The sequence below is a fragment of the Ophidiomyces ophidiicola genome, assembly GCF_022830035.1.
Source record: "Ophidiomyces ophidiicola strain CBS 122913 chromosome Unknown scaffold_8, whole genome shotgun sequence".
In the NCBI taxonomy this organism is placed as follows: domain Eukaryota; kingdom Fungi; phylum Ascomycota; class Eurotiomycetes; order Onygenales; family Onygenaceae; genus Ophidiomyces; species Ophidiomyces ophidiicola.
Genome location: NW_026054648.1, coordinates 226,366 through 242,740, shown reverse-complemented (window position 1 = coordinate 242,740; position 16,375 = coordinate 226,366). Strand labels below are relative to the sequence as shown.

Sequence of the window (16,375 nt, the reverse complement as noted above, 5' to 3'; positions counted from 1 at the left end):
GAGTACAGAGTATTAATATTGATATGCATACTACGGACTAGATCAGGTCGTCTTCACAGCACTCCCAGAACTTGGACGTCAGCGTACCCTGTGCTCACTAATATAGCAACCCAATCGAGCAATATGGGGCATATAGTGGAAAATAAGCAGTGGCTGTGAAAACATCTCTTAAAGACCTCCTCGTAAGAGGCCAGAATAGGTAATAGGGTAGATTGATATTCCGTGGATTTCCAGGCTGGAACGCCGGCGGGGAAACAAGCCCCCCACACGGCCGTATCAAGCACGCAGTCTGCACAAGGCCGGTCGGAATCAGACAGGGGCTTCGGGGGACGCGGATGGGGTTGAAGGTTGACCCTGTGTACGGTCTGCATTGCATGGGCATATAACGTCACCATCGCCCGGTGGATACGGCGTATTTTCCGCAGATGGGGATCCAGCTGTGCGATGACATCCGGGTGCCGCTTCATGATCTGGGACACCCGGGTTTCGAACTTGGACGCACGGCGATCGGGATAGTACCAGTCACTAAGCCACAGGGACCGCACTTTGCGGGAGGCCGCGCCCCGGAACGATGTAAATAGCTCCAGGTGAATCCACAGGTAGTCATAGTCTAACCGGCGGCTGAGAGAATACTCCTCGTGGATATCCCACATCCTATACTGGGCGACTAGCACTGCGCTCGAAACCTCCTTCCAGTCTATGTCTATCAACTCCCCGCACCTGGGCTCTACGCTGATGGTTCCCACGTTCTTCAAACTGCAAAAGAGCCGGGCCACGATATTGTAGTCGTAATTGCTGCCGCAGTCGCCGCTCCACTTTCCCCAGGAACAACTTTGGTCTCCCGCGTTATAGAAGCAGACCGCCAGCTTTTTAATCCAAACAGCACCCCGCAGCAGATCCACCACCATCCGGACGGTATTCCAAAGCAAGTATAGAGAGCCACCGTCGACTCGTATCGGGGCGAAGACGGACACCTGTACACTTCGAACCAGGTGAAAGGGAAATTCGCCGAAGCTGCAACTCGCGTCATCCGGCGCATAAATCAAGCCCTTGGGCTCGTGCCCATATGGGATTCTATTGCGCTTAAAAGTCACCAAACACAGATATCGACTGAAAAGGAGCTGCGGCAAAATATCAAAATCTAAGTCTGCACATTGATACAGGAATGGGGCAACATTCCTGTATACTCCTCTGCTGACACGGAGAATGCTCAGATCTGCCTCCATGGTAGCAACGTCGGCGAATAAATGCTCCCAGATCCTTTCTTGCGCTATCCAAGGAAGCTTATCGAACATCCCCATAGACTCCGACATTCTGGAAGATACAAGCAATTAAGGGATATTCTCTGGTAAATGTAGCACCCGAGATCGGGACGCAAACCGGTGTTTACGCCCGCCCACACACGACCTCAGAGATGGAGTGAGAAATATATATATTGTATTCGTTTGTCACTGACTACCGGCAGTGCAGGGGAGACTCGGGGTCTAACAAGCCACGTTTTTGGGGCCGCGGAAGCCAGGATCATGCTATGAGGCAGTCGCTGTCCGTGGCGTGAGTAGCCATCCCCTAGGCGCGTCCATGAGGAGCAGGCATGATCCCAAAGCCAGCCCTGAGCTTGTTGTTCTGAGTTCCTAGGAGGTCATCGCGCCCGGAGCAGTATTTAGCAGTCCTTAACAAGGAGGAATTCTGCAAATTCATTATCACCTTGTCATGGATCAGTGGTTGGCCAAAGAATGAATACACCTCTGCTAACAATATGCAGAACCAGTTGCTATTGCCAGCTTTTATATACGTCAGAACAGAGCAGGCACCCCACTGCCAACAACAGAAACAAGGGGTATATCGATATAAGAAATGACTCGCTACATGTGGCGCCGCTTGCCCGCTAAACCCATTGGTTTCCAAAAATGCCGCGATATTAGGAAACGAAACGTGGAAGAGAAAAAACGGATAACAAAATTAAATTGCCGAGGAGGCCATTTGCTATGCGTATCAACCGCTTTCATTAGTTACGTCTTGCATTTCTAAGTCCTGAAGAATCGATGATGCGGTGCCTGCGTTGCTGCTGGCTGCACCAACAGTAGTAATTATAGAATTAGCAGAAGAAAAATAGCCGCGTTCTATCGTGGAGGTTGAGGCCATGGAGAGAGGCCGCTCGCAGTCTTCTTCTTCTGGTGGTGAAAAGGACCAGACCTAGGTTGTATTTAGGATTAGGCGAATACATCAAGAACCTGGCGTGACTGACGATACTCACCTCTAGAACTGTTCGCCCACTACGGGTGGCCATAATGACTGCCTTCTCTTCCTCAAACGCAACACGCCAGACGGCTTCTGCGGGTTGGCTAAGTTCACGGACTAGTTGGCCAGTCGCGAGGTCCCAAATCCTGACCCGGCCATCACTTCCTCCACTGACAATGCGATTTTCGTCGAATTCCAAGCTTGTGATGCTGTTATCATGAGCAGCGAGTCGGTGAATTGGTGCCAGATGCTCTAGCGACCAGACACGAATAGAACCATCGGAGCCACCAGTGACAAGTGTATCCCCTCTCATCTGCAATTGTCCGACCAAGGACGTGTGGCCCTGTAGTATGGCATGACACTGCCCGGTATGCGCGTCCCAGATTCTTACACTGGTGTCCAGGCTCCCAGTAGCCACTCGAGTCCCATCAAACGCGATGGCATAGATCTGACTAAAATGGCCTGCAAGTGATCTTAAGTATCGCCCCTCTGATATGCTCCACACCCTAGCCGTTGTATCATAACTTCCGGACACGATGAGATCACCGTGGATTTCCAAACATCTTACACTCGCTTGATGGCCTATTAGAACATGCTTACACACCCCTGCGGCAAGGTCCCATATTCGTATTGTGGTGTCCCGGGAGCCGGAAATAGCCGTGTTTTCATCCGACATTTTTAGACACCGTACGGTTGACGTATGGCCACGAAGTTCATGCACGCTCTCACTAAGGGCCGTACATATCAGCAAAGGCCACGCCACGCTGACAGCAAATGAAGTATCACTTACCCAGTGGCCATGTTCCAAACACGAACATCCCTATCACAGCCACCACTGACCAATAAATCATCCCACGGGACCATTGCCCAGACGCCCATGGCATGCCCAAGCAAGGTTCTTTGAAGCTCACCCTCGGGGTTGAAAACATGAATTTTTGCGTTATCTAGCGCAACAACTATGTATTTTGGCGTTAGATGAAGGCTAGTGACTACTCCATGGTCTGGAGCAATGCACTTCGTCTTGAGCCTTCCGCCTTTCCTCCACGCGGACTCCACCATATACCGATGCTTGAAATGGTATCGATAAGAGGTCGCCCGGGTGCGCCGTCTTCGAGGTCTCATTCTGCCGATTGATGACGCTGTAATGGATGTAGTGCTGCTTAGTTCATCGGGTATCGAACCAAACCCACTCTGCAGCTGTTGGAGGTCGGTATTGAAATTAGGGTTAAAACTGCGGAGCGAAGGCGTTGGGGGCACGGTATCATATGGGTGATCGTATGTTGATAACCGTCTATAGGAATGCTTATCACACAGGACTTTCCATGTTAAATCGTCGTTCAGGAGGTCGTGCCATCGTCTCGAGACTTGTGATGCCCGTGCAAGTGTCTTTGGGTCATCGATGAATGACAAAACCTGCGGAGCCATGATTAGCCACACGCACTTCAGTCCAAGTACTCATGGACGACTTACTCTGAAGCACAGTTCATTTGGCAGATACTGAAAAGGATCCTTTCGCAGCTTTGGGCCCACAAGTTGATGGACGAAGCCGAGGATCTGGTTATCGCATAGATTCAAGAGCTCCGCCAAAAACCTCTGCCTGTCAACCCGACCCAGAAGGCTAAATTGAGACGCAGTGTCTCGTATGAACAAATCATCATCATCCAAGCCAGTCTGCCAGCTGGGGCCCCGTTGGTGCGGCGTCGGGCTCGGAGCCGGGGTGGGCGGGGATGTTGGGGCGGAGAGAGGCAGGTTGTGGAGGAGCGCGGGCGTCGAGTGCGTTTTCGAGCGGCCAGAAGACGAGGAAGACGAACGCATGGCGGGCGAGTGTCGGTTGAGGACGGGGGACTGCGAAAGACGAGAGAGAAGAGGCCCGTCCTCGGTGGCGGTGTTCGTGCGCTGATAGCCCGAACCGGACGGGCCCGGCTGAGAGGCCATGTGAGCCAGGCGAAAGACGGGCGGCACTCGGCCTCACGAGGGCGCTGGACGATCCAGTCTCTGATTTCGCTCACAGCAACAGAAGCAGACGAGGACGAAGAAGACGAGGGAGGAGGGGAGGGAGCTGGATCTCTCTTCGCCTCCTGGCTCGATCAGCCTTGTGACGAGCGGCAGCTGCGTCGTAGCCCGTCTTCGTCGACCCGGAGATCTGCAAGCCAGAGCCTGCTAGCGGACAGGGCGCGCGACGGGAGCTTTTGTGGGAAAAAGGGAGAATTCGGGCCAAACAGGGCTGGCTTAAGCGTGGCAGAGTCGGCTGTTATTGGGGAGCAGCAATGCGAGGGGCGGGTTTGGGCGTAAAACATCAAACAGCCACGCTGAGCACACGCCCGGCCGACGAAGCACAGCAGCACGCAGTCATCAACCCCGATGCACGCGAGCTTAGCCGCGGAGGCTGGACAGCCAAGGCACGCGGCGGGCGGCGAAACTTGGAACAGCACGTTCATACAGACATGTCTACGCATCATTGCTATGTACCAGCGGAGGGATATCGATCTACAAACATTATCACTCCATACCAAACACCCGCCCACTGAGGTTTATCTTCCGCAGACGCTCTGGATTGCGTCGTCACCCTCAGCTCTGCTCGAATCCTCCGCTGTCTCATCCCGCTGCGTCCAGCCAAGTTCGATTCCGTACCCTGACTGAAACACCTGCGGACACCTAGACCGCTTTGGGAGCAGGTGTGTTTCAATGCAGAATCCACGAGACGCTGCCTTCAATGTGCGTGCCCAACTTGCAGAAACAAGGGGAGTATCATCCCGATGATTGAAGCCATGAGGTCGCGCATGGACTTATGCGGCGGAGGAGTTTCCCTCCCCTCGCCGTACCCACTCGCTGGCGACTCTCGTCTCGACGCATCTGCGTTGTTTTCCTGCATTGTATGCATCGCAACGTACCTAGGCGTAGATTCGTGTCAGTAGCGCTGCCCATTAGGCCCAAAACATCCCCTTCGTCCCGGTGAAACTCACAGGAATGTGCCTGCAGAAAAGAGGAGCAAGACACCTGTCCTCCATCGCGTAGCCTGTTCATCGCTTCCATGACTAGCAAATACTGTATTGGCAACAAGCCAGGTCAGAATGGCCCCCACCGGAGCGGCCAAACTAAACACCAACAGGTGCCCTCTGGCCGCTCGAATAGAGAGTCCTTGCTTCAACAACACGGAGGTCAGTCCAAAAGACGCCGGCGCCTTATGAACCATGATCGCGATGAAAATAATGAAACTCAGGCTGGTGTTCGACGACGATGCACCAAGGGCAATTCCGTCCGCGGCAGCATGGATCACCAGTCCCACGGTTGTTGCAAAGCCCTGGGATTGCGTTGCCCCATTTCCAAAATCAAAAAGCCCACTTCCTGTTTGGGATGGGGAATTTCCCCTCCCAATACCAGAGCCTAAATCATCAAGGGATATGTGATACGGGCGGTTTTGCTGGTTGGATGACGAAGTAAGGTATTGCGGTAATTGATCCACGAGGTACATTAAGAGAAAGCCACTTATCAGCCCTACGCCTACCCACGCATGGGGAGAACGCTCTTTCTCGTGGCTTTTTTCATTTTTGTCCGACGAATGCTGGTCTGTGTGGCCTGGCCCCGGCTTGTTCCCTCCTTTTTTTCCGTCATCGATGGCGGTCGGTGGCGCTTTTACAGTTGGTGGTGTTTCGGGCGCATTATGTCCGTCACCTGTCTCTGCACGAGGTAATAACACTGGTAGTGAATGATGGCTCCACTGGGCGCCATTCGCATAAGATATGACCTCCCTTTTATGGGCATGGCCATGTGAGGCTCCCGTAGAGCTGTATAGAGTCTCGACACCTTCGGGAATGATGACAATCAACGATGTTCCAACCAAGATACCCATTCCAAGCGTTGTTATAAATCGGAGTTGCGAGGCGGAAAGCGAAAACGACAAAGGAAGAGAGCCGACAAGAAATGAGCTATATACGCCGGAACATGATATTAGAACCATATGCAGGCTCACGAAGGGACTGGAGGGGTAACTAAAGATACTCACGCAGCGGCCATCAAAATGCTCAAAACGAGCAAAGTGATAAGGTCCCCCATTTCCAAAGCTGTTGTCTCAATTTGTCGGTTTCCTCTCAACGGTCATTGTTTCGTGGTTCTCGTCAAAAATATAGATGTAGCTCGCTCTGTAGTTAACTAGTTAACTAACTAGGCGCCCAGGCGGAACCCGCTGAATATAATGTTGGAATTGTACTCTGCAACTCTCCGGGATAAATTGCAGTCGACAAGGCAGAAGAAAGAAACTAATTGACAGAGGTGCTGTGAATTCGGCGGCAGGACAAGCCCGATGGCCCCAAAGGTCTCTTGGATGACCGAATAATACGAGAACCCCTGATTCATTTCCAAGCCGGCGCGATACCAGTCAGTCATGTGACTGCCCTGGCCCGACCCGACCTCGCCTTCCACACTCACCGGGTACTCCAAGGATTAATAATAGAGCAAAGATACTAGAAGGCTGAATTCGATAGATGCCAGAAGGAAGATATTGTATCATTAGTACAAGGTTGACTACGGAGTAGTTACTCCACAACCCATCAGCAAAAACTGGATACCGCCCAAGTACGGAGAAGCTAGGTAACTAACATATATATAAAGTTGTCGAGAATTAACCGACTTTGGTATCACTGACATGAATCACTCCACCTTTATAATCAGCCCCGCTATCGCATGCCTCGCGATACTCCCGAATAAGATCGTCGGCTGCAGGGGAATTTGCAACAAAGTGCTTGATTGCCTGCACAGGGACCAGGAAATGCAAGACACAATAGACAAACGCGCTGATTGCAAACCCGCTCAAAAAGCAAATCTGGTATAGGCGCACTAAGCCTATTGGTACAGTAACACTTGAATTAACCTCCGCTACAAACCCCGGGAGAGACGGTACAGTGCCGCAGAGCCACTAAAAGGAATGTCAGATATTGATTTTCATAAATGCCCTGGAAGGTTAACAAACAGCAATTAGGGCGCGCCAGTCAACACCCATTGTGCACCAATAGATACTATCACGGCTTCCAGTGTATAGATCTTCAACCTTGATCTTACGCCGATTAACCACGAACCATGATGAAATCATCAAGCCCGTCATCGGCCCCAAGAACACAGCATAGCTACTCATGACGGTGAGAAAAATCGTTGCTGTGGATACGAGCTTCCACGGGTTGCATGCAATGGACAAGAGAACAGTCAAATATGCTCCCCTGCGGATATTGATGTATTTTGGGAAAGTAGCGGCAAAATCGAAGCCTAATATAAAAATTAGCGTTACCAACTGATACACAGGTCATTGTGCTGACGAGTGGTGAGAATTCTAACCTCCTGAAAGAGCGTTTCCAGGGACATTCACACCCATCTGGGATACAATGAGAGCAAATCCAGCAAAGAATGCAGCTGCTCGGGACCGCGAGCCGCCATTTTTTATAACGGCCAGCAGCAGTTTCGGTAGATTCCAATGAGCCTCGCCAAAGCGATTCTGCGTTGCAGCTGTGACAAGAACCCCGATCACCGAGCATAAAATGGCACAAATTGGAAAGCTGACTGCTTGGCCAATAATAGCGTGTCGCGGCTTGCGGGCGAACCTGGCGTAATCGTTCTGATTGAGGATGCCGGCAGAGATAGCACCGATAGTGCTGATAATTCCGAACACCACTGTCCAACCCATTTCTCCTTTAGGAATCTTGGCCTCGTCGGTGATAGTGCTTCCGAAGCCTGCTGGTCCCATGGTGGCTAAAGCCCAGATCAGCAGTACGAACTCGAAAACGAGGATGATAGACGAGGACACGTTGAAAAACACTCGCAGCTTGTGTGGTCGAATATAAACGGCGGGTAACGAAAGGACCATGAAGACGATATACGACACAAATTCAGCAGTAGTAATACCGGTAGATGCTGACATGGTGTTGGGTATGCGAGTTTCGAGAGATGGCCAGATGGCGAAAAGACAGACATACACGCATTGGCCTCCAATATAGGCTTGGAATCCGTACCTAAGAAGAAGGGAGAGAAGGTCAGGTAATTGGCGATTGAAGGCGCCTTAGCAGCTTACCAAACTAGAAAACAGAGCTTGTCAGAGTCATGTGGAAGGGAAAAGACGATGAAGGATCGAGCACACACCAATAGAAAGCAGAATGCGGTTCCAGATCACAAACTGACTCCCGTACAAACCCCAGACATAGCGATTGACGACGGGAAACCCAATATGGTAGTAGGCGCCGGGGAGGGAATTGAGGACGACGAAGACGGTGGCCAGCAGATTTCCAATGACAATGGAAATGATTGCCTGCCACCAGGTCAAGCCCAGGCCGATGAGCGAGCTACCAGTCATGTAGGTGGAGATATTGGAGTTGATGAGCACCCAGTAGTTGGTGAAGGTCCAGACGGACCAGGTGCGGCGGTCGGCCTCGATGGGCTTGATGTCGCTGTTGATCCATCTGTTCGGCAGCGAGCCGCCCTCATGCGACACCTCAAGCTTCTCCAGGACAGTTGCCATGGTGCGCAGGGACAGAGTGGGCAAAAGTGATTGTCGGGCAAGATTTTAAATCGAACGAGCGCATGGGCGTATATAAGTACGGAGTACTCCGTAGTTAAGTGCTAGCGAGCCGGGTAAGGCCGCGGCCTGGTCAGGCTGACGGGCGTGCAACAAGACCAGTTCCGCGGCTGCTGACCGGCTGGCTAACTAACTAACTAACTAACTAGTCAGCCGCATCGTTATCGCGTGGCGGGCAAGCCGGTGGGCTGCCAACAGATAGTCAACTAATGAACTGGTTAGTTAGTTAGACGAGAAAGGGTTTGCCGCGCGGGGGCCCTTTTTCGCCCGCGATGCGGAGAAGCACGGCAACAAGCACGGCCACCAAGCTCGCCGGCCGCCCTAACCGCGTTTAGGTGTTTTAGCAGACCGCTGAGCGCCCGGGGTGTCTGCCCGCCGATTGGCTGCCGGGTTGTCGCAAGCCCGGACCCGCCATCCGCTGCCACCGCGCTGCTGTAGCACTGGTAAGCCATGCGTGCTTTGGAGGACTGTGGCCAATCGCCCCGCGCGATTCGGGCCTCTCCACGGACGAGGGTCGATGCCGCTCTGCTCGTGGTATAAATGGTGCTACATGCCCCGCGCCAGCACATTTCCCCGCTTAAAGGGAACACCTCCGAGATGCCCTGCGCTGACGAACTGGGCTGATACTTATCCTGTGACCTAATTTAGTAGGTAACCCACGGACCTGTTAATTGGCTCCGCAGATCACCACCCACAGACTTGATATAAATGCTAACTATCCTCCAGTTTCCCTTGACCGTTGTGGCTGCTCTCCAGCCGCAAGACACCCACCCTTCAGAATGTATCGCATCGGCGTGGACGTCGGCGGCACCAATACCGATGCCGCCATTCTGGACATCACTGCATCTGAAACCGAATCTCGCGGCGTCCTAGCCTCCAGCAAGACCCCCACGACGCCAGATGTTACCAGCGGCATTAAGGATGTCATCAAGAGCGTGCTCCAAAAGTCCTCCGTCGACACCCAAGACATTCTCAGTGTCGCCATCGGAACCACCCACTTCGTCAATGCTGTCGTGGAGGCCGATGCCCGGAGACTCTGTAAGGTTGCTGTAATCAGACTATGCGGCCCGTTCACTCGCGAGGTTAGTATTCGCAACCATTCAGCTGCATCATTTGCGCTAAGTTTAACTTCAGCTCCCCCCGTTCACGGACTTTCCCCCAGCACTACGGAAAATCATGGCTGGCCCTGTGTACTACTTGGATGGCGGTAGGAAATACCTCCATTTTTGGACTTTTCGGACGTCATTGTGTACTGATTTTGTGTGTTCGTGTCTGCAGGCCTGGAAATCGATGGGCGTGAAATCTGTCCCCTTAATCTGGAACAGATCAAAGCCACTGTGGACAGTATTCGCGAGGCTGGTATCAGTATGGTTGCAATTATTGGGGTGTTTTCTCCCCTTGATCATAGTGGAATCCATGAGGAAACCTGCAAGAAAATTATGCTTGAACTGAACCCGTCCCTCTCCATTATCTGCTCTCATTCGATCGGTGGCGTTGGTTTACTTGAGCGTGAGAACGCCACGATCTTAAACGCCTCTATCCTGAAACTGGCTAGAAAGACTGTTCGTGCTTTCTGCAAAGCCATGGCTGATCTTCATCTCTCATGCAAACTATATCTCACGCAAAATGATGGTACTCTAACAGATGCGGTGACTGCGTCTGAATTTCCCATAAAGACCTTTGCAAGTGGGCCCACAAATAGTATGACTGGTGCTGCATTTCTGGCTGGACTTGATAGACAAGGATCTCGCCCGTCCTTGGATCGCCAAGTCCTCGTGATTGACGTTGGCGGTACTACTTCGGACGTTTGCGCGTTGCTCCCATCGGGATTCCCTCGTCAAGCATCAAACTTCGTGGAAGTTGGAGGTGTCAGAACCGCGTTTTCCATGCCAGAAGTGCTCTCCGTTGGACTCGGTGGAGGCAGCATCATTCGTCGCGATGAAACCACTGGCCATGTTAGCGTTGGCCCGGATTCTGTGGGTCATTATCTCACTAGCAAAGCTTTGGTATTTGGTGGTGATACCATGACATCAACTGATATCGTCGTTGCAACTGGATCCGAAAGCATCGGCGAGCCACTCAAGGTTGCATCAATTTCGCCAGACGTTGTTACTGAGGCTCGCAGGTGCATTAGGAAGATTCTGGAACGTGCTGTTGAAGGTATGAAAGTATCGGCACTACCAGTCACTGTTCTTCTTGTCGGTGGTGGCTCCATCGTCTATATGGATTCGCTCGAAGGAGTCCAGGAGTGCATCATTCCACCTCATCATGATTCCGCAAACGCTGTTGGCGCCGCTATCGCAAAGGTAGCAGGAACTGTCGATCTCATTGAAATTCTGGCGGGCCAGAACGAAAAGGAGGTGGTCAAAAGGGCGGAGCAGAGTGCGATAGAGGCGGCCGTAGCACGAGGTGCTGACCGCAGCGATGTAGCAATTGCCGAAATCGAAAAGCTTCCCCTTCAGTATGTTACAAACAAAGCCACCCGAATACTTGTTAAAGCGGTAGGAAAACTCAGAGTCCCAGAGAAGGGAGCTGTCTCTAATGATGAGCTGAATCTGTTTGCCGATGAGGCAGAAAACGATGGTGAGGAAGCACCCAAGGCTGCTGCAGACGAGAATACAGCCGCCTCTGGAGTCAAACATTCTATTTCTATCGACATACCATCCTACAAGCCTGACGTGAGAAATGGTGTGTGGTATATTAGTCCTGTCGACTTGGAATTTATCGCCTCCGGCACTGGGGTTTTAGGAACTGGGGGCGGTGGGCCATCTTATCTCCAGTATCTTGTTGGGCTTGAAATGTTAAAAGACTACCCGCCTGAAAGAATGCGTGTCATCTCACTTAAGAAAATGGCGGACTCTGATATTTGCGTCTTCGCCTCCTGGTACGGAGCTCCAAGTGTATCTGGGGAACGAATTCCCTCGGGTGAAGAGCTATTTAAATCTGTTGAAATGTCGGTTCAAATCTCAGGCTACACTCACTTTGAGGCAATAATTGCAGACGAAATTGGAGGCGGAAATGGCCTGACTTCATTCTCAAGTGGCGTTCATTTTGATATTCCAGTGATTGATGGAGATTTAATGGGCCGTGCCTATCCGTCAATGGAACACGGTGGGTGGACTTTACCCCTTCTTCCCTAGCTGTTACTGACGCTTTTATTCTAGGAACACCTTATGTCTACGGCCATCCAATCACCCCTTGCACGTTAGCCGATGCGAATGGCAACGTCTCCGTAGTCATGGTAGGACGCGCCCCGATATATAAATCTGCTAGTGGCTGACAATTATTCAGAGTGCCACTTCCAATGCTAAAGTTGAGACCATGCTACGTGCTACCTGCATTGAACTAGGCTTGAAGACAGCAGTATCCGCTAGACCACTACCTGGAAGTGCAATCAAAGAGTATGCTATTCCCAACACCGTCTCCCAATCGTGGTACTTGGGTCGGGCTGTTCATATGGCTCGCCGAGCCAAGACTGATGTTACCGAAGCAATCGTGAGTTAATCAAATATCGGCTCGACTTCATCAATAGTTAACGGTTTCAGTTCGCTACAACGCCTGGAAAACTCCTTTACACCGGGAAAGTCATCGACGTTCGCCGGGATGTAGGACGTGGATATACCATGGGACACTGTGTCCTTGCACCACTGTCCAAAGATGAACTAGACCAACCTTCGGCAAAAGCTGCGAGTTCGACATCGTCCATGACTGAGGACACCAGACAACTCATCATCCCATTCCAAAACGAGTACCTTTACGCCGCCTATGTGAATGACGAAGAATGCCCTGAGGAGTTGGCCAAACAGGACGTCATCTGCACAGTTCCGGATTTGATTTCTATCTTGGGACAAGATGGAGAAGCGATTGGTTCGCAGGAGCTCCGGTATGGCCTCAAAGTTCGTGTAATTGCGATGCCGGCACATCCGTTATGGACTGGCGACGAGCGTGGGTTGCGGGTTGGTGGTCCGAAAGGTTTTGGCCTAGATATGGATTGGAAGAGTATAGGGCAATACGAAGAACCCAGGAGTGTGATCGATGAGTATAATATTGCTGTTTGAGAAGACTTTGCCGCTTAGCTAGACCATACATAGATACACGTGTTTATATAGGTTGATAATCAATACCAAAAGTTGAGTGTATCCAACTAAGATGATATGGAAGCTACTAATTCTTTAACTGTTGTACGCTTGCATTGGTCCAGTATGGGTCGAATTTAAGGTTTTATAGTTTAGGGGGTTATCCACGTGATGTAATAGCGGCCTTGCCTAAAGAGGGTTAGCTAGTTGTGGCATTAAGGTGAGGCGGGAATTCACCTTATCGCTAGCGCCTTGGCGTCATTTCCTGATTGATTCCGCGCATTCAAGCGCGTTCTTCCGGCCGCGAGAGATCAGAAGCTTGATAACATCTCGCCAACCGAAGAGTGAACTCGTCTCCTCTCAGAATGCCCGCCGACTCAATACCAACGGAGGACCAGGCTGCCTGTAGGGCTGCCCTTCGCTGAACTCTTGCCGTATTTTGTATTAACAGTTATTTAGGGACTTGTAGCGCCAACGATGCTCTTCAAGTATCAATTGTTCAGCCAGGCGGCGATGGCAAGCTCAAAACGCTCTCGACTTTCTATCCTCAGTTCACCTATCCTATCTTTGGCGATAGCGAAACAATATTTGGCTATAAGGGGCTAATGATGCAGCTGCGGTTCGCTGCGCACGATTTGAGATCGAATGTTTGCATCTCTTACGATGAGAAATTCAAGGCTGTGGAGGATGTGGCTCCTGCTGATCTCAACAAAGCCCTGAAAGCCTTCCTTCCAGAAGGTGTGACGCTCCAGTACCCGATCTTTTTATAGCCATATTGTAAGCTTGTCGGCTAACCGTAACAATCTAACAGCTTCCTTTACACCTCTCCCAAAATTCGAGGAATCTGTGATAAATGAAAATGACGCAAAGGACTTCACTCCTCCAGGGAAGATGTGCCGTAGCTATACAAAGAGGAAGCGCAATTATGAAATATGGAAGGGCTCTCTACTCGACCCGAAGGTCCAGGAACTCCTAGATCGAATCCAGATTTTCGTTTCTCTCTATATTGAAGGCGGAACCCCGATTGAAACAGATGATTTCGAATGGACTCTAGATAGGTGGACAGTGTTCTTTCTGTGAGCTTTTTCTTCGCGCCTCAGATTGACCATTTGCTAAGTATTCGGGCAGATATGAGAAGCTAGACGAACCTCCGACACCGGACGCGTCTGTCTATTCATTTGTGGGTTATGTTACGACATACAGATGGTACTTCTTTGACCGTACCGGTAAACGAGATGAAGTGGTGAACACCTCCTTCCCATACGGAGAGACGCTCGACTCGGCGAGTCTTCCATCACGTCTTCGTATATCCCAGTTCCTCATCCTTCAGCCACACCAATTAAGCGGTCATGGCACGGAGCTCTATAGGACTGTGCACGACGCATGCCTTCAAGATTCTACGATTCGTGAGCTTACTATCGAAGATCCCAACGAAGCCTTCGATGCCCTCCGCGATACAAACGACTACACTCTATTACAGCCAATTTTTGAGCAGCATATTGTCTCAATAAACGTAGACCCTCCTTCGCCGAAGCAAGAACGCCTCCGTCATCCCCGTTTTGTTCCCACATCCCTTCTTCTTCCAACTGAGACGATACGCAACATACGCAGAGACTACAAAATTGCACCCACTCAGTTCGCCCATCTTCTAGAAATGTATCTCCTTAGCCTCATCCCCATGTCTCATCGCGGGTCCCACAATGTCAATTTAGCACGCTTAAGAATTCAAAAGTCACGCGCCGCAAACGAACACGATAGGAGATATTACTGGTGGCGTATGCTGGTAAAACAGCGACTTTATAAACGTCACCGTGATATGTTGATCCAACTTGATCGGGCTGAAAGAGTGGAAAAACTAGAAGAGACGTTGCATAATGTTGAGGAGGGATATGAAAATTTACTGAAAGCCTTTGTACTGAAAACGCAGGCCGGGTCACCTCTAACTCTGCAGAAGCAAGAGACTGGAGCCGAAGCTGGTGAAACAGAGGGCAAAGGAAAAGGGAGGAAGAAGAGAAAGTATGCTGTCTCAGACGACGATGATGAGAGCGACGACAGTGGTCCTCCCCCTAAGCCTAAGGCTATGCAAGCGAAGGTTGAACAAAATGTGGTCGGCTCCCCAAAGAAAGCCAAAATACAGAGATGAGCTGCTGGATTCTATTGTATTTCTATCTGCACAAAACCAGGCTCTATTAATGGTGTTATCACGGGCATTGTGGGCTATCTTACGGTAAATTTGGGTCATGACACTTGAACAGTTCAATCTTAGTTCTCATACTATCTAACTATATCTCTTACATTCGTATCAAGTAGCTGCCTTATTTCAGACAACCACACCTACTCGACCTCTTACTTTGTCGGCAGTAGCGGTTCCATAGCCCGACCATTCTACTGGAACTCACGACACTGCTCGTCAAAAAGAGCATTCTAACTCCAATAAGCCTCCACTTTGATATCTAGAGAAAATATATTAAGGATATATAAACTTTCGGTACGAGTATATCAGAGTTGAATATTTAGACCAATTCTTACATCCGAAAAAGTCAATGTTTACTAAAAAACACATCCATTTATTCCAAATGAACGCAATATGCAACACTCCATATCACCATTACTACAATCAGTGTTTTTACTACTAAGAAGGATCAGCGTGGAGCTTTATACTCGTGTTGCTAGAAATCTTTTGTCTGCGCATCCATCTCCCTGGCCCCTTGTGCATCCTGTCGTGGGGGATACTGGCCCTTATAGAAGGGTCCTGAGTTGGGCGGTTGTCATTGACGTGACAAGCATATTCGAACTCCACTGCCGTCAACGTCCGACCCAGAAACCAAGGGTACAAATTATAACGCAAGCTATAACAAGCCCAACGACCAGCCCTGGAACCCAAGCTTTGCTGCCGTGCGATTACTCGAGGCCAAATATTTTAGTTTAGGTACAAATGATAAGGCCGTTAAGGTTGAGGCAGGAGGAGTAAGGTTTGCCGCAGAAGAGCTGTGGCTGAGTTGAATGTTAGCCTATTGGTAGTTAACAATTTAGTCCAAATCTGTGTTTGTTTACCTACCGGTAGTATCGAAGTCGTTGTTCTACCAAGCGCACTCCCCTACTCAGAATGAGCAGAAACGCAGCCATGAAACAAAAACTGTGTCCAGAAAAATGCCCCTCAGTGGCAACGAGGGGCCTGTCAACATTGCTTTTCACCTTCTTTTACTGTGATGCCGGGGGTGTGTACAATTGGCGCATTGCTCGGAATAGTCCTAGCTGAGCCGTACTTAATATAACTAACCAACAGAATACTCCCCCGTGAATGATACACCTCCCAAACAAAAAACCTCTTGTCCCGAGGCGTGAACGGTGTACTGGTAACATGCCCAACCTGTTGATTTGCAGGCTATTTGTGTGTGAGTGCTAGGCACGGCTACATAAATGGATTTCCACCCTTAGGACCTAGCAACCTAATGTAAGACACTACTCGCCGTATGTACTCCGTATGTATGTACATACATTTATC

At 50.5% G+C, this 16,375-nt stretch overlaps 6 protein-coding genes across 6 annotated transcripts; 2 read left to right on the top strand and 4 right to left on the bottom strand.

Moving 5' to 3' along the window:
• Positions 1-53: 53 nt before the first annotated feature.
• On the bottom strand, positions 54-1,313 carry LOZ57_002761 (uncharacterized protein; the record flags this gene model as incomplete). Its single annotated transcript, XM_049251822.1, has 1 exon — positions 54-1,313. The coding sequence occupies one exon, from the start codon at positions 1,311-1,313 to the stop codon at positions 54-56; it is 1,260 nt and encodes a 419-aa protein (XP_049109140.1).
• Positions 1,314-1,992: 679 nt separating this feature from the next.
• LOZ57_002760 (uncharacterized protein) lies at positions 1,993-4,053 on the bottom strand (the record flags this gene model as incomplete). Its single annotated transcript, XM_049251821.1, has 4 exons — positions 1,993-2,193; positions 2,255-2,966; positions 3,029-3,651; positions 3,709-4,053. 4 exons carry the CDS (start codon positions 4,051-4,053, stop codon positions 1,993-1,995), a joined length of 1,881 nt encoding a protein of 626 aa, XP_049109139.1.
• A 1,144-nt stretch (positions 4,054-5,197) lies between these two features.
• On the bottom strand, positions 5,198-6,291 carry LOZ57_002759 (uncharacterized protein; the record flags this gene model as incomplete). The annotated part of the gene is made up of 2 exons (XM_049251820.1): positions 5,198-6,164; positions 6,242-6,291. 2 exons carry the CDS (start codon positions 6,289-6,291, stop codon positions 5,198-5,200), a joined length of 1,017 nt encoding a protein of 338 aa, XP_049109138.1.
• A 565-nt stretch (positions 6,292-6,856) lies between these two features.
• On the bottom strand, positions 6,857-8,737 carry LOZ57_002758 (uncharacterized protein; the record flags this gene model as incomplete). Its single annotated transcript, XM_049251819.1, has 4 exons — positions 6,857-7,150; positions 7,205-7,494; positions 7,564-8,280; positions 8,362-8,737. The coding sequence occupies 4 exons, from the start codon at positions 8,735-8,737 to the stop codon at positions 6,857-6,859; spliced, it is 1,677 nt and encodes a 558-aa protein (XP_049109137.1).
• An 836-nt stretch (positions 8,738-9,573) lies between these two features.
• On the top strand, positions 9,574-12,852 carry LOZ57_002757 (uncharacterized protein; the record flags this gene model as incomplete). Its single annotated transcript, XM_049251818.1, has 6 exons — positions 9,574-9,876; positions 9,929-10,001; positions 10,073-11,905; positions 11,959-12,035; positions 12,086-12,289; positions 12,340-12,852. 6 exons carry the CDS (start codon positions 9,574-9,576, stop codon positions 12,850-12,852), a joined length of 3,003 nt encoding a protein of 1,000 aa, XP_049109136.1.
• A 383-nt stretch (positions 12,853-13,235) lies between these two features.
• HAT1 (histone acetyltransferase 1) lies at positions 13,236-15,013 on the top strand (the record flags this gene model as incomplete). Its single annotated transcript, XM_049251817.1, has 4 exons — positions 13,236-13,275; positions 13,330-13,608; positions 13,682-13,946; positions 13,999-15,013. 4 exons carry the CDS (start codon positions 13,236-13,238, stop codon positions 15,011-15,013), a joined length of 1,599 nt encoding a protein of 532 aa, XP_049109135.1.
• Positions 15,014-16,375: the final 1,362 nt, after the last annotated feature.